This window comes from Morone saxatilis, unplaced genomic scaffold, assembly GCF_004916995.1.
Source record: "Morone saxatilis isolate NCDOM2014 unplaced genomic scaffold, NCSU_SB_2.0 Contig5, whole genome shotgun sequence".
Taxonomy (NCBI): Eukaryota; Metazoa; Chordata; class Actinopteri; family Moronidae; genus Morone; species Morone saxatilis.
The window spans coordinates 21,879,027-21,904,407 of NW_023340095.1; the positions used below are offsets into that span (position 1 = coordinate 21,879,027).

General features: G+C 40.1%; 3 protein-coding genes across 3 annotated transcripts in view; 2 read left to right on the forward strand and 1 right to left on the reverse strand.

The window, feature by feature from the left end:
- ift88 (intraflagellar transport 88 homolog) overlaps window positions 1–19,300 on the forward strand; it is a 21,917-nt gene extending 2,617 nt beyond the window's left edge. Inside the window, exons 6-24 of the mRNA XM_035676386.1 lie at window positions 308–377; window positions 792–882; window positions 1,389–1,493; window positions 2,389–2,491; window positions 3,179–3,525; window positions 4,056–4,126; window positions 4,300–4,386; window positions 4,898–4,997; window positions 7,296–7,382; window positions 7,628–7,814; window positions 8,213–8,320; window positions 8,499–8,650; window positions 8,723–8,838; window positions 9,279–9,331; window positions 9,653–9,718; window positions 9,825–9,931; window positions 12,213–12,285; window positions 16,757–16,864; window positions 18,300–19,300. Of these exons, the coding sequence (XP_035532279.1) occupies window positions 308–377; window positions 792–882; window positions 1,389–1,493; window positions 2,389–2,491; window positions 3,179–3,525; window positions 4,056–4,126; window positions 4,300–4,386; window positions 4,898–4,997; window positions 7,296–7,382; window positions 7,628–7,814; window positions 8,213–8,320; window positions 8,499–8,650; window positions 8,723–8,838; window positions 9,279–9,331; window positions 9,653–9,718; window positions 9,825–9,931; window positions 12,213–12,285; window positions 16,757–16,864; window positions 18,300–18,421 (2,153 nt within the window). The 3' untranslated portion in view covers window positions 18,422–19,300. The remainder of the gene's footprint in view (window positions 1–307; window positions 378–791; window positions 883–1,388; window positions 1,494–2,388; window positions 2,492–3,178; window positions 3,526–4,055; window positions 4,127–4,299; window positions 4,387–4,897; window positions 4,998–7,295; window positions 7,383–7,627; window positions 7,815–8,212; window positions 8,321–8,498; window positions 8,651–8,722; window positions 8,839–9,278; window positions 9,332–9,652; window positions 9,719–9,824; window positions 9,932–12,212; window positions 12,286–16,756; window positions 16,865–18,299) is intronic.
- A 521-nt stretch (window positions 19,301–19,821) lies between these two features.
- Window positions 19,822–23,081, forward strand: il17d (interleukin 17d). The gene is made up of 2 exons (XM_035676384.1): window positions 19,822–20,704; window positions 21,805–23,081. The coding sequence occupies exons 1-2, from the start codon at window positions 20,394–20,396 to the stop codon at window positions 22,127–22,129; spliced, it is 636 nt and encodes a 211-aa protein (XP_035532277.1). The 5' UTR covers window positions 19,822–20,393; the 3' UTR covers window positions 22,130–23,081.
- Window positions 23,082–25,287, reverse strand: eef1akmt1 (EEF1A lysine methyltransferase 1; the record flags this gene model as incomplete). The annotated part of the gene is given in 2 exon segments (XM_035676385.1): window positions 23,082–24,384; window positions 24,998–25,287. Coding segments are annotated over 2 exon segments (424 nt in total), but the record flags the coding sequence as incomplete, so codon positions are not given.
- Window positions 25,288–25,381: the final 94 nt, after the last annotated feature.

The following is a 25,381-nucleotide window of genomic DNA, read 5'->3' on the forward strand; positions in this document are numbered from 1 at the left end:
TCGAACCCTGGGCCGCTGCAGGACTCGGCCCATGGTCGCCAGCTCTACCAAGTGAGCTAACCGGGCGCCCAGCTGCTCATTTTTACTGTGTCTGCATTGTGGAAGTTCTTCCTCTGGAATAGACACAGTTGTAGAGAGACAATGTCAGAATGGAACAAGCAGAAGGAAGCAGGACTGTTTCTAATCTTTAAAAACCTTTCTTTTTATTAATATAAACATATACATATATCTATAAGGACAAATTGTAATTATCTAAACAATATAGTATTCCTGTCGGACTGATAATTAGTATGATTCTTATTTTCAGGCTCGAACTTTGACCCTCTGGGCCAGTCCAAAGGCCCTGCACCTCCACTTGAAGCAAAGAATGAGGACACGTAAGTTGTCACTCTTTAAACTGATTTGTCTTTTTCAGTGTTTCATTTAAGAATATCGCTGAACCATCCAAGATTAGTTTTTTCCCCTTAGCAGTACCTATATATTGGTTTTTATAGGTGCTATATTGCATCTAATTAGGATGCATATTGTCATAATAAGGTATAATACTTATATTCAAAGTAAACAATTAATAAGACAAAATAACACTTAACAATGGAACTTAAAATAATCCAATTTGTGTACTAACTAAGCTGCTTTTTAATTTTTATTTATCTCTACTATAAAATGTTTCTGTCACTCTTGTAACATTGCATTATTACTAAATTGTCTCTAAGCAGAGGTATCTTGTGAAAAGGCTCATGCATTCAAGCAGCATTATCACACATTGTATTGTTGTGTCTGTTGTCTTGCAGGCCTGAGGAGAAGATCAAAATCCTGGAGAAGAAAGTGAATGACCTGATAGAAGAGAGCTGCATGGCACAGAGCATGGGAGCCTTACAGCTGGTCAGACTCTGTCATTCTTTAACATACTGTTTAGTAATAATAGCTGTTTGGATTTGGAAAGAATGGCCTCCAAGTAAGGCAGTAAACAGTGATTCATTTTTCATTATGTCAGCACTATACTCCAACACACGGGACTGAGTATCAGGTTAAAGTGTATCGTCGGATACCCTTTATACTTAAGAGCAAATTCAACACTGTAATAAAGCTTTTGGCTCAACTGCTAATAGTTGTTTAGCCTAAAAAGGGGTTGGCCAAAAAAACCTGAAGCTCATCACCCTACCTATGTTCAGTGTTGTTTCATAAGTAGGATAACTTAGACAAAAGACTGAGTTTGTAATACACTGTGATGTCCAACAGAAATCCATTATATCTGAAACATTGTATACACATGCTTTGCATACATACATGCATGCTTTTTGCATATGGGATTGTGTCTTTTATGTTTGCATGTGCTTGTCTCCCTACTGTATTTAATCTGTGTGTGCGCATATGATGTGTTTCTACAGGCTCTTGAAAAAGCCAAAGAGGCAGGGAGGAAGGAGAGAGCACTGGTGAGACAGCGGGAGCAGTCGGGCAATGCAGACCACATCAATTTAGACCTCACCTACTCTGTAAGTAAGGCTGCTGTATACCAATGGGTATACCAGTGTCTGTAAATGAAATTATCGAGCATTTACTTCCTAACATTCTGAAATGACATGCCCAAGAAACTACAAGTACAAGTACAAGCTTTGGAAAACCCACTCTTTAAGCCTGCTTTTTATTAGTTTCTTAAGGGAAAAAAAATACCTGTTTTACATTCTTTGGTAGTATTTGTGTAAAATAAATGGTGTGTTTGAGGAAATATTTGGTGACTTGCTTAGTGTGAGAGTGTGGTGGCTTAGTACAAATAAGACAGAGCAAAAGTACTGCTAGCAGTTATATAAAATGGCACTTGTCCTGTACCAGTTGCAGCACTTTATTCCGGTCTACTCATGTGGTTACTGTTTGATTCTGTGAGACTGACACCAAAACCTGTATTTTAAGTGTTGGCTTTCTGCCTTTAAACTCAATTGTAGTGCTTGAAATATGTAATTTTGATGTCACTGTGTCTAGGTTTTGCCATTTATTATCTGTAATATCACCACACAAATGCACTCAGGAATGCAAAATGCCTTACAGCTTCTGTATATGTGAGGATGCATTCTCTTTTTGATTGTTCTTGAGCTCTCATGTCACATGTAGCTTTTATGTACTTACATACAATGATGTTTATCAGAAGAAGTGGTGATTCTATTTCTTTTCACATGAAGTGATATTTCTGTGCTAGAGGGAGACACAGTACAGGAAATATCTGGCCGGATTTGTTCCTCAGCCAGCAGGGCGCATGTTTGTCTTCTCTGGGCTGTACCCGCATAGCTGAGTGGTTAAGTCCACTGCCTCCAAAGCCAAACTTAAAATTTGACTCCATTGCCTGTTTTCTATTATTTCTAAATAAGAAATATTGAATCTCTCTGTCATTGCTAGGTTTTGCTCAACCTTGCCAACCAGTATGCGAACAATGAAATGTACCCAGAGGCCCTAAACAGCTACCAGGTCATTGTGAAGAACAAGATGTTCAGTAATGCAGGTGAGCAGACCACTCTGCTTCATATTCCATCCTTACAGATTTGTTTAAACTATGGCTGCCCTGGTGAATCCACATATTATGCAGTAAGGACAGACAAATCCTGTGTTCTGATTTTGTTGGTACCCATTGAATTCTGAGATTCACCAATGTTTTCTTTTTTTTCTCTTCTCTTAAGTAAGAGAAAATTACTAATACTAAACTATTCCTAAACTACTATTATTAGTGGTGAAAAATCATCTTGTTTTCAGAGTCAACAAATTGCTTGTCCAACTCAAGGAAACATGTTTTAAATTTGAGGAACATAAAAAAAATCCATCCATCCTCTCCTCTCCTCGCAGCGCAACACCTGCCCTTAGATAGTGTTTATGGGTATTATGAAAAACAAGAAAGATTGGTAAAAGATTGGCACCTAGTACAGCTTTTAGGATTTTACGAGAAGTATAAACTGGACTGGAACAGAGTCTCTGACCTTCCAACTTTCTGGATTCAGGCTCTTTGTCTTAAGATCATCAATAATTTTCATTTTTTGTGTCAGTATCTTCTTGTCTTCATGTATCTACCAGTGTTTGAAATATCCCCAGATCATTGATACAAAGAAACTCATGCTCATGCCCTGGACTGTTTGTTGCATCAGTTGTACTTTTGCTGTGGTTTTCCCCTCAAACTACGTCCGTGCTGCTCTTTCAGGCCGTATGAAAGTCAACATGGCCAACATCTACGTCAAACAGAAGAACTACCCTAAAGCCATCAAGTTCTACCGAATGGCCCTGGATCAGATCTCCAATGCTCACAAGGAGATGAGGATCAAGATCATGCAGAATATCGGCGTGGTCTTTGTCCGCATGGGCCAGTACTCAGACGCCATAACATCTTTTGAGCACATCATGAGCGAGAGCCCCAACATTAAGACAGGCTTCAACCTAATCCTGTGCTACTATGCCATTGGCGACAGGGACAGGATGAAGAAGGCCTTTCAGAAGCTCATTTCTGTTCCTCTGGGCATTGATGATGAAGACAAGTACATCCCATCTAATGTGAGTCACATTAATAAATGTTTATTTATAAACACATAGCATTTAATAATGGTTATCCACATTTTCTCTATGCTTGTCTGTATTTGGATCTGCATTCTTAATCTGTCCANNCTCTGAATTTTCTGTTTCTCAAAAGGCAGGATCATTTTTTTTTATTGGGTAGATTTCCCAAAATGTTCTGAAGATCCCCTTTACATTAACTTCTTACTATAGCTTTTTGTCTGACTGCAAGCCATACTTTCATATCTATCCGTCCCTTGTAATTCAATATTCCCAAAATCCTTTACAGAACAATTTTTGGCAATGGCATATCTCATAATGTGGTCTACAATTTACCTTGGCCCAAAAAGCCTCAACCTCCTAACAACCATGTTGTTCTCAGTCAGTTTATCCAATTCTCAAAATGGCTCTGTTGAAAGCTCTTTCCTTTTCTAGGTCACAATAGACCACATACCGAATACTAATATGTACAACAAAGTGTTGGGGATTGTAAGATCTTAATGTAAATCTTTTCCTGTCGTCTCTGTCAGGATGACACCAGCTCAAATATGATCATCGAGGCCATTAAGAATGACAAACTTCACCAGATGGAAAGAGATCTGTAAGAATTCCCACAACACAAAACACACACTTGGTTTGAGCAGAACTTCAATGTTTTGTCCTTACAAGCCACCGACATTGTCTTCTATACCAAAACACTGAAACACAAGGCACACTGTTGTTTTAATATTTGGGTTTAGAACCATGTATTTCCTGAATCTTTACTGTCCGCAGAAAAATCCTGTGTGAGAAGTACATCATGACGGCAGCCAAGCTCATCGCTCCGGCCATTGAGAATTCTTTTGCTACTGGATTTGACTGGTTCGTTACTGTTGTGTTTTTTTAATCTTAACATCTTAACACTAGAGGGCATACGATGTACAAGTAGACTCCAGCTCCATGACAGTGCTATTAAGGAATCAGGAACACAAAAACATGGTATTCCCGGTGGTAGCTGATAGGTAGGCATTAATAGGCATTACCTCCATACATAAGTGTTGTTGTTGAACTGCTGTTTCAGATAATAATTAGCAACAACAATAAAAACATTTTTTTTTTAAGTTTTGAGACTGACAAAACTAGGGGAATGTCACTGGATGTCTTGAAGTGTATTCCCTTTGTGCAATTCTACTTTTTAAAATTGTTATGGATTTTCCACCCAGCTCACTCTAAAAGCAAATATGAAAATCAGAATAATTCAAAATGTTTTGTCACTACTTTTAAGTTTTAGAAGTAAGTGTATTATACATGTTATTTGCAGCAAGTATGAAATTATATCATATGATATGATGCATGAAGTGTTTTACTGTGTGCATGTATGGTTGTTTTTTAGGTGTGTGGACATGGTGAAGAGTTCTCAGTATGTTGAACTTGCCAACGATCTAGAGATAAACAAAGCCATCACCTACCTCAGACAGAAGGACTTCAACCAGGTGACTGCTTGTCTCAACAGTATAAAGGGCAATACCACTCAATTTAGGCATCTCACTCCTTTAGTCTCAATTGTTATAGCCATAGCAGCAAGGCAACTACAAACTTCTCATCCCACTGTTAATATTGTATGTCCAAATACATATTTTGAGCTAAAAGGAGAGCTAAATAATGGCTTAGACTAAATTGACATCTAGAACCAGATCGTGCTAATATTTGCCACCTTGTTATAGAATATTTGAAAACATATAGATGTTTCCCATTTTAAAGCCAGACGTTCAAACCAAGCATTTAATGTGAATGCTTGAAACTTAAATCTCTGTTATATATTATATATAGTATAGTCTAGTATAAATAAAGTATAAGCCAGTATATGCACTGACTTTGCAGAAACAGAACATATTTTTTCTCCATCTTAGTTTTTTTTTTTTTTATCATCACACAATTTGTGTTACGGGTTCTGAACCTGAAAATGTACTTTCATTAAAGCTCAAAAATACAGTTTGTGTCAGGGTAGAAGTTACATGTATAAGTTGTTAATGTGAGTGGTATTTCCCTTTAAACACGCTTAACATATGGGTGATCTGGTCTTCGTTGTCCTTTTATATTGGTTTTTCCATCTTTTTTTTTTACAACGTTGTTTCCATACAGTTATTGGCCAGTGTTATTTATATATGTCAGTTTTCTCCTGCTATTTAAGAAGTGTGCAGGATCAGACTCAAATTTTCCCCTTCTCATTGCCCTCCATTCTCTCTTGCTTTTGTCTTGTTTCCTTCCCATCTGCATGCCTAAGGTTGAGGTATGTGTGCCCTCTGTTTCCATGTTCACATTTAGATTGTGTTGTTTTTATTTTCCCTGACATGTTACTACTTAAGCATGCCTTTTCCAAATAACGACACTGCCAAGAGAAGTTGGAGAAGCAGTTATTGGTTAAAACCCACAGACCAGAAAGGAAAATCTCAGGGCGGAAAGGAAATTATAACCATGGTTCCTTATTTCACAATATACCACTGAGCTCTCAAGGAACTGCAGCTCTGCCAGAGGATCTGCTCTGTGGACAACAGTAAAACACCGATGACACCTTTTCCACTTCTATACAACTGCAGAAACCAACTCTCTAACACTGACAGGCTTCACATCTATGGAGCCACAAAATGTGCAATATTAAATAAATTTAAAAAAGACATTATGAAATAAATAATCATATAAATGAATAGTGTAAAATATATAAATGAAACAACAATTTGTGAAAAAATGATGAATACTCATTATGATAAAAGGTTATTCATATAATGGATATTATCATAGATATCCAGTTGTTATGAAATTTTGTAATTTTATTTCATTACAGACACTATTTCAAAATGCCCTTTTTCAAAAGTTTTGTTTTTATTCCATTGTGGCATTTTCCCCCCAATAACACATTTCATGTCAAGTTTTATTTCATAATGTCACTTTTCATGACCGTGGTGTTGTCACCGCCCTCTCACCTTTCAGCCAGTCACGTGCCCCTAGCCTCGCTTAGCAACAACAATACGAGCATTATTCAACCAACAATAAGCTGCTGCTGTAAATAAACAGACACAGTAACTCAACTTCTGTAGCTTTTTAAGCTTGTGTATCTTTTGCTGTGCAACTGTGACTACACCACTGTCATAAAAAGTGACATTATTGAATAAAAAGTGTCATATTTATTTATTTAATATTGAAAACTTTGCAGTTCCATATACATCAAATGCATGTGTGTGTGGTGCTTTCATACTCTTAACAGACAGTGGTGGTGGTGGTGTAACCTTCAGCGTCACTGCAGCTGTAGCCTAGCTGGTGGTTTGTCAAAATGAAAACTTTTACACGCAAATGCTGTTGGAAAGTCTCCCCGGTATATAATGCATTTACAGCCAATTAAATGTGAAGAGTTTTTATTTCAAAAAGCTCATTAGATAAGCTGTTACATCCTGCAGTCATCTTTATCTTTAATGATAATCTTTGGATTTTCTTTGTGTTTATGGTGCTTCCTTCACTGCTCCGCTTTATATACTGCAGTTTTCCCAAAATATTTGTTTAACTACACATTTATACATATCTGTTGATATCAGCTGAATAATATTAATTGAAGGTGTGAGGGCTCTGCATAAATCATCAGACCAGAAGCGTAAGATTACATCATGATTTCATCAGAAAAATTTATGGAATTCAAAAATTCAAAGTGTCTATTTGTTATATGCTGGGGAATTTGGCTTGCACTAAAGTTATACAGTATTGCTGACAGCCCTGACAGTTTTTTTATTATGTGTTATCAGGCAGTGGAAACTTTGAAGACATTTGAGAAGAAGGACAGCAGAGTGAAGAGTGCTGCAGCCACCAACCTCTCTTTCCTCTACTTCCTGGTATGATCCTCTCATTGACTAATTAAAAGGCTGTCAGATAACACACACACATATAAAGAAAAGAGACGGGATTGGATTTCTTTTAGAAGCTTAATGCCTAATTTAGATGAAATATGTTTTGCCATAAAACTGTTCAACTTTAGCCAAGTGGATGCTGTCAAGTATATCTGAATGTAAACTCTCCCATTCTCTGTACCAACCTGCTATCAGTAAATGATTCCCCTCTGATGTTTCACCTGTTGCAGGAGAAGGACTATGACCAGGCTGATCGATACGCTGACCTCGCCATGAATGCTGACCGCTACAACCCGGCAGCACTTATCAACAAAGGCAACACGGTGTTCGTCAAGCAAGACTATGAAAAGGCTGCAGAGTTCTACAAAGAGGCACTGAGGAATGATTCTTCCTGCACTGAGGCCCTCTATAACCTGGGTAACATCCATTTCCATGATACAGTTTAATGGTGGATAATCTAGAGATTGATCTCAATGAACAGCTTTGGTCAGGGCATTCATTATCCATTATCCCTTTCTATGTGAGGTATAGGTCACACTTAAAAGCAAACAACAATGAATAAAATGTCTAAAAACAGACGTTTCTCACAGTCAGCTTCAATTGCCTGGAATCTAAATGTTAACAGTATGATTCAACCGTGAGAGGTGGGCTCATGACCGGTTTGAATAAGCAGTTTATCTCCAGTACACTGTAAGGTCCTAACGTGTCACCATTTTTCAAGGGAATATCTGTGGGTATCAAAGAAACTTGTTATGGGGTCAGTGTCCCATTGGCTCTGGATCAAAAGTACAGAAGTTTCTATCCACTTGTACCAGGTCTAACCTACAAGAAACTGAATCGTCTGGAGGAGGCTCTGGACTGCTTCCTGAAGCTCCACGCCATTCTAAGAAACAGTGCCCAAGTCATGTACCAGCTGGCCAATCTGTATCCTTCTGGCAGGAAGTGTGATTTATGTATGTATGTTTGTCTGTGTGTCATATCGGTTAACTGTTTCTAACAGTTCCTCAGTAGATGTTGCTAGGAAGGTGTTAATTTAGGGATTCAAACCTGCATCTCTGTCCATTCCCATGTGAGCTGTTGGTCCTTGACTCATTGGCTTCATCTATGAGCTTCTGGAAGAGCCACAACAGGCAATCGAGTGGTTGATGCAGGTCATCAGTGTAACTCCCACCGACCCCCAGGCACTGGCCAAACTGGGAGAGCTCCACGATGGCGAGGGGGACAAGTCCCAGGCTTTCCAACACTACTATGAGGTACGGAGGGAACCATAATTAAATGTTTTCTGTCCACAGACTAATTGAATAATTTGTTATGTTGCCGTCCAGTCCTTCAGGTACTTCCCCTCCAACATCGATGTGATTGAGTGGCTCGGGGCTTACTACATCGAGACACAGTTCTGTGAAAAGGCCATTCAGTACTTTGAAAGAGCCACACTCATACAGTAAGTAACCAATAGTCATAGTGCTTTGAAAGATTATAGCATGATAAGTAACAAAGCAAATTGATCTGTGTTAAATTGCTAATCATTTTTGGAACTGGCAGCTCATATTCAACATAATGCCAAATTATTCTATCATATTGAGAAATATCTGTGAAATGATGTTATTCTTACAGTAACTCTAACATGATTAAGTGATTCCAGTCTTATTTCTTATTTCTTATTATCTTGTTTTCCTTGTTGCCATATTTCATCAACTATGACGCTTATTCTCATCTGGAAGTAGTTTCTTTCCTGAACAAAAGGGACCGATGATTTGGTTTTGTTTGCCTTCCAGCTGAATTCTGATTTGATTTTTACCAATCTGTTATTTTCTTTTGAAAAAGTGAAGTACAGGGTTATATGTTCATACTGACTGGATGTCTTTCTGCTGTGTTTATCAGACCAACCCAGGTGAAGTGGCAGCTAATGGTGGCAAGTTGCTACAGAAGAAGTGGTGAGGATGATTCTGTTCTTTAATGACATGTTAAAAAAATATGTTACCACCTGTTCTCTGCAAATTTGACACTGAAAACCGCATCATAGAAAGGTATTCACTCCACATTGGAATTCCCAATGTCCATGATCCACTAGCAGCATCTTAGTTATGTATTTGATAAAGTTTTGTTCTGATCTTGTAAAATGTTTTTTAAAATTGTGTGAGGACTGTGAGGAGGTAAGTGTGGGAAACACTTGACTTAGCCTTTCTTTGCTGACTGAACTAGCAACAAGTTCATTTAAAGTTGTAAACAAAAAACATTTTCTCTTTACTTTACAGGAAACTACCAGAAAGCTCTGGAAACGTATAAAGACATTCACCGCAAGTTTCCAGAAAATGTGGAATGTAATTCATTCTTTTTGTTACGCAATTATCAACATACCTATTGTCTTACAGCAAATGATCGCACTGATCAGTGTAAAGAAAATAAAAACTCTGTGTGTTTGTCCAGGTCTGCGTTTCTTGGTGAGGCTGTGCACGGACATGGGACTGAAAGAAGTCCAAGAATATGCCACCAAGCTGAAGAAGGTGGAGAAGATGAAGGAGATGAGAGAACAGGTATGTCTCCTCAGGCTGTCACTGGCACTTTCTGTAAATAAACCTCTGTTTGCCATTACCAGTTGCTACAACCTGATAGTGATTCATGCTATAGGTTTATAAAAGCTTCTACAGCTGTTATCATGTGGTGTCCGATAGCGCTTTCTTGGAAACATATGGCACACAGGATGCTATGTATTTTACATTTGCAGTTTGTTTGGAATAAACAGCAGAAGAGACGGGTTGTTAGCAGGAACACTAACTTCAATGAATAGGCATAGAAAACTACAGAAAGGCCAGAAACAATCTAATGAGGAAGATGTCACAGCACACTGTAGATCTACTGGTATTGCTCTTCAGGAAAACCAGTGAGGGTTTATCACCAAATATGAAGATAAGATTAAAAAAAAATCCCACTTAAGGGTCCAAATCTACTGAAATATACAAGTCAATCAAGATTTAATTTATTTAACCTTATAAAAGCAGATTAGTTGGAGGATATAACATTCAAATTAGGTAATACATCTGAATAATGTTAACATTATGCAGCCGCATAAATAAATGTCATGTATGTATTACAGAACCTTTCGTGAGCTTTCATTAATCATCTTTTCTTCACCAATGTCTTGGCGTGCTGCTGTCTGTTCCTGCACAAGAACACACTGATTAAAAACATACACATGTCTTTTTGCCATAAAGTGGGTCAGTGGTCACTGCAGCTGTTTTTCTCTTCTGTTGATTTTCTATGAATCAAAGTGTATGCAGAGGAGAGAAAATGTTATACAGCTGTTTAACACCTGGCTGACACTAATGCTGGGTTATTTAAAACAGTGTTGTTCACATGTCTGATGCTACATGCAGTTGTTTGGGTTGTTCCGTGTCACCTGAGATGGTAATGGATCTGAATGGATAACTGGAGACATATGTCACTAGATTGGCGAGGACTGTTTGCCTGACTATGATTGGTTTATTGGTTTAGACACTTATGATGTTAATCTGCACACCCCGAATATGATCCTGCAAGACCTGCTTAAATATTCTCCAAAATAACATCCTCTTTACTTCTTTGCTGTATTCCATTCAAAATTAAAAGGATAAAATCGATGTAGCAGAACCACAGATATCATTTTTTATTGCACGCTTTCTTCCTCTTTGTCAAAGTCTGATTAATCATTATCCACAATGCAACTGGACCGCCATGAGTTTGGTCAGAGATTCAGGTGTGTTATGTTAGTGGCAGCTAATGCAGAGCTACAGAGTTCTGGTGGAGTCACTTCTTTCTAACTGCACATCTTTAGATTTTTATCATTATCATGAACGGACTCCAGTCACATCGCTTGAGGACATTTATCAGACTTCACGCAGCTCTCTCTGGAGGCACAAAAAGTTTCATTCAGTGTGTAACATTTAGGAGAATCTATTGGCAGAAATGGAAATTACCCCAAAGCCCAACTATCACATAATTTAAATTAATTCTGCATAACTATTATCTGTGGTGGCTCCCAAACTTAGGGCCACAAAACTGGCAGCAATCTGGGGTCAGTCAGGTTTTGAGGAGGGTCGAGATTCAGAGCAACAGAGCTGTGTGCCATTGTCCTGTGGAGATATTCATCAGAGCCAGGAACAGATGAGGAGGATGACTTTGTCAAATCACAAACAGCTGCTGTTAAATCAGCCCTGAGCAGAGAAACAATCCTTCAGAGACACACAAAGCCAGAAGGTTGACTCATTAATCCCCAAATCCTCCAAACTGAGGGACAATGAAAAACAACTCATCCTGCTAATATAACTGCACAGTGTATCACGTGATCTCTCAGAGAATGATTAGGACCAAAAACGAACATGTTAAGATGAAATCACTGCTCTATCTGATGTTGAGTTTATGTTAAATGTCTTATTTTACCATGGAAAGTCCCATACCCTTGTTTTATATATTTCATCCATCTTGTTGCTAACTGCTCATTGCTGTGGTGTTTCTGCATTGGACGTCCCTTCTAGTGTATTCCACACAAACTGGAAATTTAAGACTTTTTTACATGTGACATTTATACTCATTTGTTCATATATTAATGTCAAATTCCACTTGGATATTTTTAATCTGTCTCTACATTCCAATACAACTGACTTAACTTATGTGACACAGATGGAGAAACAAATAAAAAGGGGCAGAAAAAGCTGCCCCGGCTCAGTATTTCTTTTTATTGTTTGTTTTTTTATCACGGAAATTCTTTAGAATTCTGTTGAATTATTTTTGTCCTTGTCTGCAGTGCAATCTTAACTCCCTCTTTCTCTCTTCCTGCAGAGGGTGAAGTCGGGCCGGGAGGGCAGTGCCAGAGGTCGGAGAGAAGGCAGAGACGGCAGTGCAGGGAGTGCTGGTGAGTCAGCAGTCACCTTCACCTGTGCATAGGTCTGGAAATGTTTGGAAGGTCCAATGAAAACGTAACTCCACATTTTAATCTGAAGAATAGTGTGGGCTTAATAAGTACCTAGAAACATAACATTTGCCATTTTGTAACACCTATTGTATTTCCAGAGTGCCTAACACCATCATGAGTGCATATATTGTTAGTATGGGTGTTTCAAACCTCAACCATGTATGTTCTCACTTCCCTCTCTCCTCTAAATGTCGTTCACACATGCTGCTGGGTAGCAGGCGTCTCCACACCTGTCCTCAACTCTCCTAAGAAGGCCAGCATCATGGGTATACCTTGATACACCACACTAAGTCCCGACTACTCATGTTCTGCTACAAGATTATTTTTAAGGCCATAAATGGAACTGTTGGATGTTGGATGTGTAGCTGTAACCCCCATCTAATCCCATATGGGTCACTAACAGGTCGAACATCTTTCTGGGTCAGATTAATGGTCCTCCTGGGTTGACTGAATTCTTGCATCCTGGCTGTAACATTACAAAATGTTTCAAGTGGAATAACAATGTAGCCTCATATCTTTGTAAGATAAGACTGTTTAGGAGCACAGAGCATAACAGAGCCATAGAAGACACTGGAGAAGACAAACTTGCACCGTTATAGCACTCCTTCACGACAGATCCACAACAAATACAGACACATACTCCAGACTGGCTCCAACACTGGAAAGCTGGCTCATCAGCAGATTTTAAACGCAATCCAGACAAACTAGAGAGTTGCCAAAAACTGTAACGAGACCCAGCTTTGCTCTCTTGTGCAGCAAACGTCCTGCAGTGGAGTTAAATATATATATCAGGCACCTGTTAATGCGCCTGATGCTCTGTCCTGCCAATATTCCCCTGTGTCCTGATAAATTAGATTAGAAAACCTCAAACCTGTGTTTTAGTGTTCTATTTTGTTTTGTACTGCCAGAACTGTAACTGGACTCATTTAAAAGAAGCTTTTCAACATTGTTTAACATGTTTTACTTCTGTGTCCTTGAATAATTGGTTATGACACTTTGAAGTTGTTTAAACCCCAAACCCTTTTCTCACTTTCTTACGGCACATCAGAGGTGGATGTTAAAGCAGGTGAGAAAACGAAGGCTATAAAATGTCAACTAATTAGTTCTCATCAGCTCTCATTCCACATGCTAGTGCAATTGCTTCTCTCTGCGCTGTTTATGTTTTGTTCTCTGTTTATATGCAGTTATTTTCAGTCCCTCTTTCTAATCTTTCTTTTCTCTTTGCCTTCCTGCTGCTCTGTTTCTCTGGCTGCATTCTCACTCTGCTTCTTCTCTGCTGCCCAGTATCTCAGACTGAGTCTAAACAACTCAGTCCACTGTTGGACTCAGGGAGAGGTATGTAAGATTCCCACTCCAGATTAAATAAGTGACAGCTGTAGGTTTGTAGGACTGTACTTCTGGCCACTTAGACGTAAGAGATCCTTAGAAAAACTAGAGCTTGCCTGTCTCATTTCAATCATTTCTCTTTTTGTCACCCAGAGTGGGTTTTATCTACAGCATAGCAAAAAGCTTACAAAATTAGTAAATCAGCACCACATCAGATTATTATTTTCCTCTTCCTCCTGAGCATTATGTTGCTTTTCCTTCTTTGTGTCATTGCAGTAGCACTAAGATCCTCTATTGTAATATTAGCTTCCATGAGAACTGACGCTGGAAATTTAGATTTAGACTGCACTCAACCGATTTGTATTAGTGATGATCAGCCAAACTCTTAATAATCAATCACATGAATCTCCTGCATTTATCTCATTTATTTATTTTATTTTTACAGCGACAATGCACATCACTGTAAATGTGCCAGTCGAAACTGTTGTTGCATGGCCAGATGTTAGATTAGCCAGATTAACCAAACGTGCTATATGACGCATTAACATCTTACTTCTGTCTTAGAATTTGTCATTTTCAAATGTTTCAAAAAGTGAAAAGAATTGGACTAAAGTCTCTTCTAACCACAGGAATATAATTTGGGTTGGTTTCCCCTTTACGCAAGCAAGCAAAACTTTATTTTTGTAGCACATTCACTGCTTTATTTAAGGAGCCACATTCCAGTAGACACATGGCAAAACATTTCACTGGCTTTATTGTAGCATCTTAACCTTTTAACCTTAAACCTTAAATCCTTTTTCCTACTCAATACCGTCCGAGTGAAATTTTCAGCATTGTGCACTAGACTCAGCAGACGCGAGTGGTTAGAAGAGTTTCCCGTAGGTAAACACACAAGTTGAGAAACCTAAGTATAGTGTTTCGGTAAAAACACCTGAAACTGGTCCAGAAATCTTGGCTGACAGGCAGCTGTTATGTTGGACCGCGGTCGCTGTTTGCATTGAGCTCTCTCACCAAGGAGAAGGGGAGTGATCACCCAAACATGTTTCAGAGATTTGAGAAAACCTCTAGTGCACCTGAGAATTTTCCCTCTTTTCTGTAAAGTCTGCATACTCTCAGCACCGTTGAGGAGCGTGTTTGTGTGAGTTTGTTTTCTCACACATCCAAACCTGCGTCATTCTTTGATGTGAAACTGTTATCACTTAACTTTTGTGTTCTCTATGTCCAATGAATGAACAAATTTAGACTATAATTGCAACATTGATATCATGAAGCAGCTGTTGGTCAGTATTTGTTGTATTTATATTTGATCCTTTTATGATCTTATAGTGGTCTAAATGTTGTTCCAAATGGGTTTGAGCAGGAAAATGAGTTGCAAAAGTCAGGAAGTTGAATCATCCATATTGATCAACGTCTCTATCAAACCCCCACAGAAATATTATGACCATTCATGCCGCGGAGGCGAATAAAACTTACTTTAATCATGGAAACTGTTACACGCAATTAATTTGAAGTCTGGCTTCCAACCTGTCGTGTCATCCCTCTTTTCCGTGTCTCCCAGTTGTGTATTATAAAAGAGAAACCCCATCCAAGAAAAGGGGGTAAAAAAATAGGGAGAAAAACAGTTTTCCAGCAGAGGTTTCAGTTTGCCAGCAGTATGTGAGGCCTTGTGTGAGATGTTTGGGGCTGTGAAGGAAGGTAGAATATCGGGCCTCCTTCTCCTTCCTGTTTTCCAGCTTTCTGCCTCTGCTCTCGTCAGTTGCCAAGGCTACCTGGCAGCCAGATGTGGGCTGCTGCTGTCTGTAATCATGTCTGTCCTTCAGCTCACTAGACCGCTTTGTCAGCCTGTCATCTGAGCCTTAAACACACACACACACACACACACACACACACACATTCTACATTACGTCTTGTGAAGAGTACCAGCTCTGTGTCTGAGATGAATAGGACCTGAGCTGGCTATTCAGCGTCTTGCTAAAGGGCATTCAGTACTGTTACATTTTGAATGATGGATGGTATCTTGTAACTGTTAGACTAATGATTCTTAGCCAGGAGGATACTCGGGTAAGTAGCTCAGGTAATTTTGAAAAAACACCTTTATATTTAGATTTAGGAGAAGAGTGGAAATTCAGATGGGTCAGTGTGAGGCTGAAGCACATCTCTACCAATAAACTACCAGCTACGATACGCAAAGTGCACAAGACACAAACCTTCACCACTCATTGTCATTGACAGTGTGGGGATCGGGTTAACAAACGAGCAGAGAAATACTGTACATAGATAAAAATAAAGGAAAGAATATTGGAACATTAAGCTTATGCCACTCCAAGTGTTGGTAGTATGAAAGTGAACTTGGCCAAACCAACACAAAATGGAAAAATATAATTCAAGCTTAAACATTGGCAAATTACAGAATCACATGTCTTGTTTGGACAACTATTATATCAAATGTGCTGGGAAAAATGTGTGGTGATGTGTGGTTAGGTCAGAATAAAAAGGTTGGGAACCGCTGTGCTCAGTCATCTCATTGCCTCAGAAAACACACACACACGCACATTTCATAACTTACTGTCTCTGTGAGAGGAAAATCTCACATCTCCACCATATTGACTCTTCAGAATGTGTGAAAAATGAGCTCACTTTCAGTTTGACCTCTGTGAAGTCTGAATATATCTAGTGGCCTTTGAAATTGTTACTCGATGCCACGAGTTTCTCACACCACATCTGACACTGTCAAATAACAACAGTGATATGAACACACACAGAGATCCACAAAAGCTTTGGAAATACATAAAAGTGTATGGAAAGCAGCATTGGTGTTTACATGGCTTGGTTTTCAGCATACATTGTGTTAAAGTGAGTTAATGAGGGTCTTAACATTACATATACAGTATATTAAGACACATGCAGGCTATAGTCACATGCACACACACCCTGAGGAGGTCAACACCGTCTCACTACACTCAAGCAAACATAACTGGGTCCTGCTTTGATGGACATTAAATACCATTAAACTTTAATAGGTCATAATTCAGTACATTTTCTAATTCTGGGTACGTGTTTGTTTCTGCTTGTGTGTTCTGTACAGACAGCGGCCACAGCAGCAACAGCACCAAAGGAGAGCGGCTGAGCGCCAAGATGAAGTCACTTCCTGGTTCCAATGAGCCCTACGAGGCCAGCAGCCCGAAAGAAATAGGTGAGAACATTTTTTCCTCTCTTGCTCTCTCTTTCTCTCTGTGATCAATGGTCTCACTTATTCTCTTTCATCTTTGAACCCTTTGTGTCCTTGAGATTTACTGACACCTCAACCACCAATCTGCTGTATTTACGTACTAGATAATCACAAAATCAAAGCTATTTTCATCCCGAGTCAGCACCTCTTGCTGCTATTCCAAGCCACTAAAATGTAAAGTTGCTTACAACAATATTTCCCACAAGTTACTTTCTTTTTTAAGTCTGTTATTGACCATAAGAACACAACAGTTCTTACTTACTTAACAGTGACAACTAAGAGACAACTGTGTATCTGTTTATTTCATCTTGAAAAAAATAAAATGGCAAATCCATTTTCCTTTGGTATAATACTTAAACCTACTAACTTTACTTCTACCTGGGTGACAGGCAACAATTTTATTTCTTCTCTAGACTCTAAACACAAGGCTCATATATTGTGTGTTAGCAAGTAATGTAACAAAAATAAAACTCACCTGGAAGAACTTGAATGTTTTCACTTGAAATTTCACCTTTTAAAACATTTGTTTCGCCTGTTCTCAAGGCTTAAACACAGGTGAGAAAGGAGTTTAGATCAGACTTAGAAAATGGATGGATCACCAGTCTTATACAGAAATGAGGACATTAACAGAAGCAGAAGCTGCATATTCATGAAACATTTAGGAACCACCACTGCTTCATTTTTGGTTTAATGTGAGTTTAAGTGTAACGCCTGCCTCGAGCAGCATTAAATCAAAGTTTTCTTTCTTAAAGTGACTTCCACCCAGTAATGATTTATAAAAGGTAGTAACATAAGACTGTTTTCATACTGAATAATGAATAAGTATAAAACTACACTGCCCGTCCCAAAAAAAAAGTCACCACCTAGATTTAACTAAACAAATTGATTCCATTGGATAATTACTGCAGTGATCAATATGTTTCAGCTGGCAACAGTTAGTTAAAGTTATTTAACCCTAGCTGATGTGGTGAGTAGCTTCTCATTTCTTAAACAACCATGTCGGAAGACATCCTGTGGTCGTGGAAAGGATGTTAATCAGTTACAGAANNNGTTACAGAAGGGTCAAATTATTGGCCTGCATCAAGCAAAGAAAACAACTAAGGAGATTGTTGAAAGTACTAAAATTGGGTTAAGAACTGTCCAACGCATTATAAAAACCTGGAAGGATAGTGGTGAATCATCCTCTTTGAGGAAGAAATGTGGTCGGAAAACAGGCAGACTTCATCATCTTTATCACCACAGATAGTAGATGTTAAAAGGTTCTTACAGCATTCACTCTCCCCAATGTGCTGGTTTGGGAAACGTGTGTAGAAATGAAAGAATGTTCGTAGGAGTGCTCTTTAACTCTTATTATCAATCAAATTGTCAGGAGTAAATCCTCTGTTCCTCTCGTGTGTAGACGCGTCCTACGTGGACCCACTGGGCCCTCAGATGGAGAGACCAAAGACGGGGGCCAAGAAGCGCGTGGAGGATGACGACTTTGCAGATGAAGAGCTTGGAGACGACCTGCTGCCGGAGTAGCCTCTGCCTTCACTGCAACATTTGCTCTTTTACCACCTTTTGAAAGACAAGAGCACAACGTTTCACCACAAAACCAAAAACAGTTTCAACTCAGCTCTTCAGCAAAAAACAAAGATTATTTTTCACGGGCATCAATGAGGGTCCAGTGACTCTCTGTAGTCTCCTGTTGTTGTCTGATGTCTTTACCTCTGTCTGATTGCTCATGACCAATCTTTGCATCATCTGAGTGAAAAACAGACTGACCCACAGCTGATTTCTTGAAGGTAAAATATTTATTCATATCCATTCAGCAGAGGAATACATATATACATGGCATGAGTGCAACAAGAAGCTGCTTCCAGTGCAGTCTGGGACTGTTGGAACAGTTTTGTTTTGGCTCTGTACTCCAGCACAATAAGTTTGAAATGAATCAATCACAGTGCGTTTTGACTTTAATATGTGTTTACATTCCCAACCGATGAAGTGTGCAGAACTTATAGACATACTTTTTGACCATACTGCTCTTCCCCCAGGGGTAAATGGGGTTCTTCAGCGTTCACCCAATACGGATGTGAATGGCATAAAACGCCTTTATAAGCTTTAAAGCCTGCATTTTAACCTCACCATAACCTTTACATTGTTAATCCAGTGTTGGGATAGAGGGCTGAAACAATGAAAAACATTTCACTGTTCTGATAGTTTTGACTGCACCGCGTGTTTCCATGTGTGAGCCTGGGAAGCTTCTGGAAAATCCATCAGCATGATATACCAAACTTATGTAATCCATCCATTTCAGGTTGTGTTTCGTTGCTCTTTGCATTTTGTACTTTTTCCAGAAATGTTTATTTGTTGTGTAATATTTATTTGTCTTGTCATTTCTTATATAATTAAAAGAGGAAATATTTTATCTATTCAAGATAAAAGTGGAGCAGTCTTATTCTGAGCACAGTGACCTTCAGATAAAACACAAACCATGTGATCTGAGTTTTTTTAGTATTGAAATCACACTGACAATCTGATGTATTAATGTGAGGTAACAGATCAGAGCGAATATTTAGTGGAGGGTAAACTGTATTGAATTAAGCTTTAAGAGCCTTTTTATTTGCATAATATAATTGAAAGCTTTTGCCTGACATAAATCTTAATGAATTAAATTCACCACACACATCATACTCGATGACAGGGGCAATGGGGACTTTGGATGAAAAAAGAAACAGAAATATACGTTTAGCTGTTAAACATAATTTGTATTTATATGTGGTCCTTTGACCTTGGCCTCATAGTTTCTTTGTGCAGCCAGAGCAGACATAAGAGGTTGGACATAACTGGATCCAGTTTATCTTGAAGTGAAGTAGACTCTGGTGTGAAGCCAGGATGCAGCAGCAGAGCCAACAGTCTGGACTTCCCACTCCCGTCAGGAGCTGCTCTCATGGACGCTGGCCTCTTTTTTTCTTTTTATTACTGAGGCTCGAGGTTGAAGCCGGGAGTTTATCTGTCAGTCAGTTTCATTTAAACTGGTTCTGAATGGTGGATCACGCTGTTCCTGCGCGTACAAACGCTCCCATTGGATTTTACGCACACGCCACTAGAGGAAAGCATCAGGAAAGCACGCTTGGTGGCGTTTTCTCCTCTTTAACAGAAAGCAGCAGGTGTAAAAGTGCCAACTCGGTAATCATTCCTAATTCTAAGGTAATTATTACCCCTGGCGACACTGCGGACGTGTTGTGCCAAAATGTTTCCGCGGTTTCCCTGGCGGCGCCCCTGCGTTTCCAAGCCAGGACTGTGGACTGTGTGCCTGGTTCTCCAACGACTCCAGCATTTCACTGGATTATAACAGAGGAAAATAACCTGCTAACAGTAACAGTTGTGTCATTAATGAAGGTCACTTGCGTTGTGATACTCGTATTTTAAGAAAGCCAAAGGCAGAGAAGGCGTTGACACCGCGCACAGAACCCTTTATCAGTAGATACGCATTTCCGAGTAGCGCACAGTGATGCCGCGTCGGATCCGCGTCCTGCTGCTGCTCCTGCACCTGGCCGTGCTGCTGCTGGGCTGGGCGGCCGGGGTGGGCCGGGTACGAAAGAAGGCCACCAGGACCCGGGCTTGCCAGGACCTGCCGGAGGAGATCTTGGAGCAGATGTTCGGGCGTCTCTCGGTGGGAGTGATGAGCGCTTTCCACCACGCCCTGCAGCTGGAGCCGCAGGACAAACTCAACCGGAGCTGCCCGACCAGCGCACGCTCCCGGACCGACAGCAAGACCCGCCTCCCGGTCAACCTGCTCAGCATCTCCCCCTGGGCCTACAGGTGAGAGCGAGTGCAACACTAAAGGGATAATATTTAGCTTGTTCCATTCTTATCTCCGGTCTGTACATTAGTTTGCATTCCAAACTAGCTCCATCATTGTGTGTTTTTGTCATGGAACTCTTTCTTTAAGTTCAGCGGTGGATCCATACATGGTGTTATTAATAACAGTGTTGAGGTTATTGTAAAACTGTCAGATTGCTTTGAAGATTTGCTTTAAAGGCTCCTAATCAGATCAGCGTTATGGATGACTAAGTATCTTATAACCCCATATAACTGAGCCTGAAAACACTAAGGTGGGGGTAAATCGTGCATGTTTAAATATTATATTATATTATATTATGAGTTGCTCTTTCATAATAAATACAGTAGAACTATAGGAAATTGTATATTGTATATTCCAGATATCATGTAAATAAATGATTTTAAGATACAACAAACAATCTACTAAATAACCATAATTACCAGCCTATATAACCCACAGAAACATCACAGGCCATCAAAAAGTCTACAGAAGATACAAATGCAATACTGGATTATATCTATATCTATGATATCAGCTGTTTAGACAATGTCATCAAACACATGTCACATTGTACTGTATGACCTACAGCAGCAGTCTTACAGTGAAGGTTCCAGCAACAAGGGGAATAATGTTTTTCTAATTTATTAAATTTCAATGTAGAATTATTTAATTTATTTTCACTATAATTCATCCATAAATAAGTATGACTATATGGGTTTCATGTCCTTTCTGTAACATCTAAAGATCAGATGGGGGACACTGGGATAAGATGTCCTTGGTGTGAATCACACTGACCTACAGTCAGTCTCTCCTGGGTTAGACAGCCTCAGGTGCTCCTCCTCTGTTTAACTCGCCTCTGGACTGAAAGGACACAGCACTGTGTCACTGCAGGAGCAAAGACGGACTCGTGTCAGTCACCTCATGTCCTCATTTATTAACACAGTGACCGCAGAAGGGACAGAGTTAAAGAAAAAGTGAAAATCTGTATTATATATACAGAAAGTTAGCAGCAGCTACTGAATGAAGGCAGCAATCTATAAATAAATATAAACTCTGACTGTTGAATTCACTGTTTCAGGATCTCATACGACCCGAGCCGGTATCCCCGCTACATCCCCGAGGCCTACTGCCTGTGTAAGGGCTGTCTGATGGGACCGTACGGGGGGGAGAGCGACCTGTACCGCAGCACTCCGGTCTACGCTCCCTCTGTGATCCTGAAGAGAAGCGGCTCCTCCTGCGTCGCTGGCCGATACTCATACACAGAGATCTACGTCTCCATCGCCGTGGGGTGCACCTGTGTGCCGCTGCTGGAGAAGGAGCGGGACGGCCAGACCGGCAACCAGAGCCTGGAGAGAGCGGGGCCCAAAGCCAGACGGCTCGTCTCTGCGGGAAAGAGGGTATGAAGGGCGCAGGACTGTCTGTGCTACCCCAGATACAGGTTTCTACACCGGATTATTACGTTTTTACTCACTCAATCTGTTCTACTGTGAAGTAGGATCCCCTGTGACTGTCCCTAAACAACACATTGAAGATTTGGATTGTGAAGTTGCTCCTGCAGACTGATCTACAGCATCTGGAAGCAAATGAGGACCGTTTGTTGTCTGGCTTGTTTACTCTGGATCTGAACCTGGAACTGAGCTGGACTTCATAAAGAAGTTGTAAAATGATACAAAATCCAAAGCAGCAAATACTGGATCTGCAGCTGTCCTGTAACAGGCCTACAGATCCAGAGAAGACTACATGGGACTCTGAGTACACTTTAACATTTGAAGGGTTGGTTCAGCCAAGATACAGAAAACTTCATTTCATTTACCTTCTGGATGCAGCCACGCAGATAGTTTGGGTTTTATTGGCTCTTTTGAGAAATTCATCAGATTTCAGCCACACAAACAGAATCAGATTGTGATTCACACTGTGCTGGGGTGGAGGCAGGACTCTCAACACCTGGCCGAAAACACCACAACCATGGACACATAGCACTAGAAATACACCAGAACATGTTTATGTCTATATCATTGGCTGGACCAACCCTTTGGAAAAAAGCAAATACTGACCAATGGAATAAAAGGCCTCATTACTATCAATAACCTGATCAGCGCTGCCACCTACTGATTGCAAGTTGTGGCTGTGATCAGCAGGAGAACCCTGACATTACATTCACTGTTATTCTGACACATTTCTACAACAACTTGTCATCAACAAGAAATATTTTGGGTCCGTTTGTATAAAGTTAGCTCACCTCAGTCTCATTTGCATTTTCAGGATACAGGACAGACATAACAGCTGTGGTTTCAACCGCTGTCATCATCACATAAGTAAAAAAGTTAAGAGAATAAACACACCTGCTGCATAAAATATTTTCCCTTTTCTTTTTATTTATTCTTCCATCTTTCTTCTTGTCAGCTGAACAGTCGGTGCTGCTCTGCCTCTGACGACAATCAACTGAAACATGTAAGGAGGTGTTTATTCTCCGGCTGAACTCTTCACCACTCTGGGCGTCTGGTGGAGGAGCTGTGCATCTCTTTAAATACCATTAAAGTTTCAGTTGTTCATGTCTCCTTGTCACTCTCGTTAGCTCTCTCCATTGCTTGTTTGTTCAACTTGGTAGTGATGCTGTGAACTCCATCTTGTACTGCTCCTTCAGTATGTCTCCATACAAGGACGTGGTAGATCAAAACATCGAGTATTTGACGAAACTGAAACTCTCCTTTGCTGCTAACCAGTAACAGCAGACTCAGTGGTTTCTAGAACTTAAAGGGCACTTAATAACAATAATAATTAATAAGGGTCAAAATCTAAGCAGATGAGGCCAAGATACAATGGATCCTACATTTCCCATAATGCAACTTGACCGCATCTTTTTGTCAGAGCCTTCTGTCTGGTGAAAGCCCACGTCTTTCAAACTGTGCAGGAGTTTGTAAAACACAGGCTTTGTGTTAAAAATGACTAGCCTCCTGATGACATCACCATGACATCATCAGGGGTTATTCTCTCAAAGCTGACACAGCACCTTAAGCACAGGATTTAATACAGCTCTGCATGATGCGTAAACTGATGTCCATGTGTAAAACTGATATAAAAGAACCAAAAGATCATTAAAGGTCTGTAAACTGTAAAAACCAAAAGCTGCTCAGTTGGTCCAATCAAGAGTCCAAAACCCAAAAGATGTTCAATTGAAAACCATATAAAACAGAAGAAACCTCACACTGGAGAGGCTGACACTATTTTCTGTTTTTGCTTTGACCAATAGTACCAACTGACACTATTAACTAAAATTAACATCAGTTAGTTTTCTTAAATAACATTTTTTGTAGAAAACCAGCAGGTTACCAATATTTGTTCATCAACAAGCTGTGTTTGATTTATGAGACTCAAGTTCACCTGTAATTCTAAAGAGTTGACTAAAATGGGCCCTGAAGATGTCCTCTCCCTTAATGAATTCCTTCATTCCTCGACAGTACGAGACCACAGCTGTAGAACGCTGTGCTGGAGAACGTCGGTGTGAGCTGTCCATCTTCAGCTCCTCAGCAGGACAGCAGGCGAGACGGATAGTTGACGAAACAGCGGAACTCGTTGGACAATTGTCTGTTGTGTTTTGGCAGGAAGCTGCACCTTCTGACATCCAGAAGGTCTTTGGCGATTTTCTCCATGATGGCTCCTGCAGAACAGAACAGAGCGGACACACAGATCAGACGATAGTGGTATTAGCCACGATGTGTAGGAGAACAAAACAGACAGCAGTGCACCATCTCCCCCGAGATTATATAAGCACATACAAATTCTATACAGAGATCAGCGCGTCAGTATTTTATCTTAGGGCACAGAAAACCCTTGTTTCTGATTGGCTGGCAGGTGTCCTTTAAATGTGTGTAACATTTATGAGGATCTATTGGCAGTAATTAAATATAATATTCAATTTTCATTAGTGTATAATCACCCAAACAGAGGAATTGTTATGTTTTCATTACCTTAGAATGAGCTGTTTTTATCTACAGACACCTCATGTTTGCATGTTAAATCGCATGTTTGTACAGTAGCCAAGGAGGGACAAACCAAACATTGGCTCTAGATAGGGGTTTAGGGATAGATAGGGACACTTTTTGCACATTTCTTCGCCGCCATAGTTTTTCTTTAGTGCTTGGAAGAGGAGGGTGAAGCTACAGAGTTGTGATCTGCTAATGCACCACTAGATGCCACTAAATTACACACTGGACCTTCAGGACAATATTACTAAAATAAGAATACATGAGAGACTAAAGCCCCCCCCTCACCTGTGCACAGCAGCACTTTGCCTTTGCTCAGGTACTTGATGGTTTGGGCCACTTTGCTCAGACACTCCTCCGACAGGTACGGCGGGTCGGCGAGGACGATGTCGAAGCTCTGAGGAGCCACGCTGGCCGCAATGGACAGCGGCTCGTTGTAGTCGTAGAAGACAAAGTCGTTGCCGTAGGCGGCGAAACGGCGGTCGTACTCCAACACGACGGCGGACACCCGATCAGAGCCGTCCACCACACCCTGCTTCAACTTCTGGTACACACTGGGTGCGCTCACACACGCTATCCTGCAAACAGGAGGACACTTAAACTTGGTTGTGGTGTGTTGGTCTGTGGACTCTTTCTGTGTGTAACTGAACAGACCAGAATGCACTGCAGCTA

Bases quoted from the DNA above. Each gene is read 5' to 3' on its own strand.
- il17d (XM_035676384.1), top strand. From the start codon at position 20,394: ATGCCGCGTCGGATCCGCGTCCTGCTGCTGCTCCTGCACCTGGCCGTG. The intron at 20,705-21,804 runs GTGAGAGCGAGT...TCACTGTTTCAG, and splicing joins ATCTCCCCCTGGGCCTACAG to GATCTCATACGACCCGAGCC.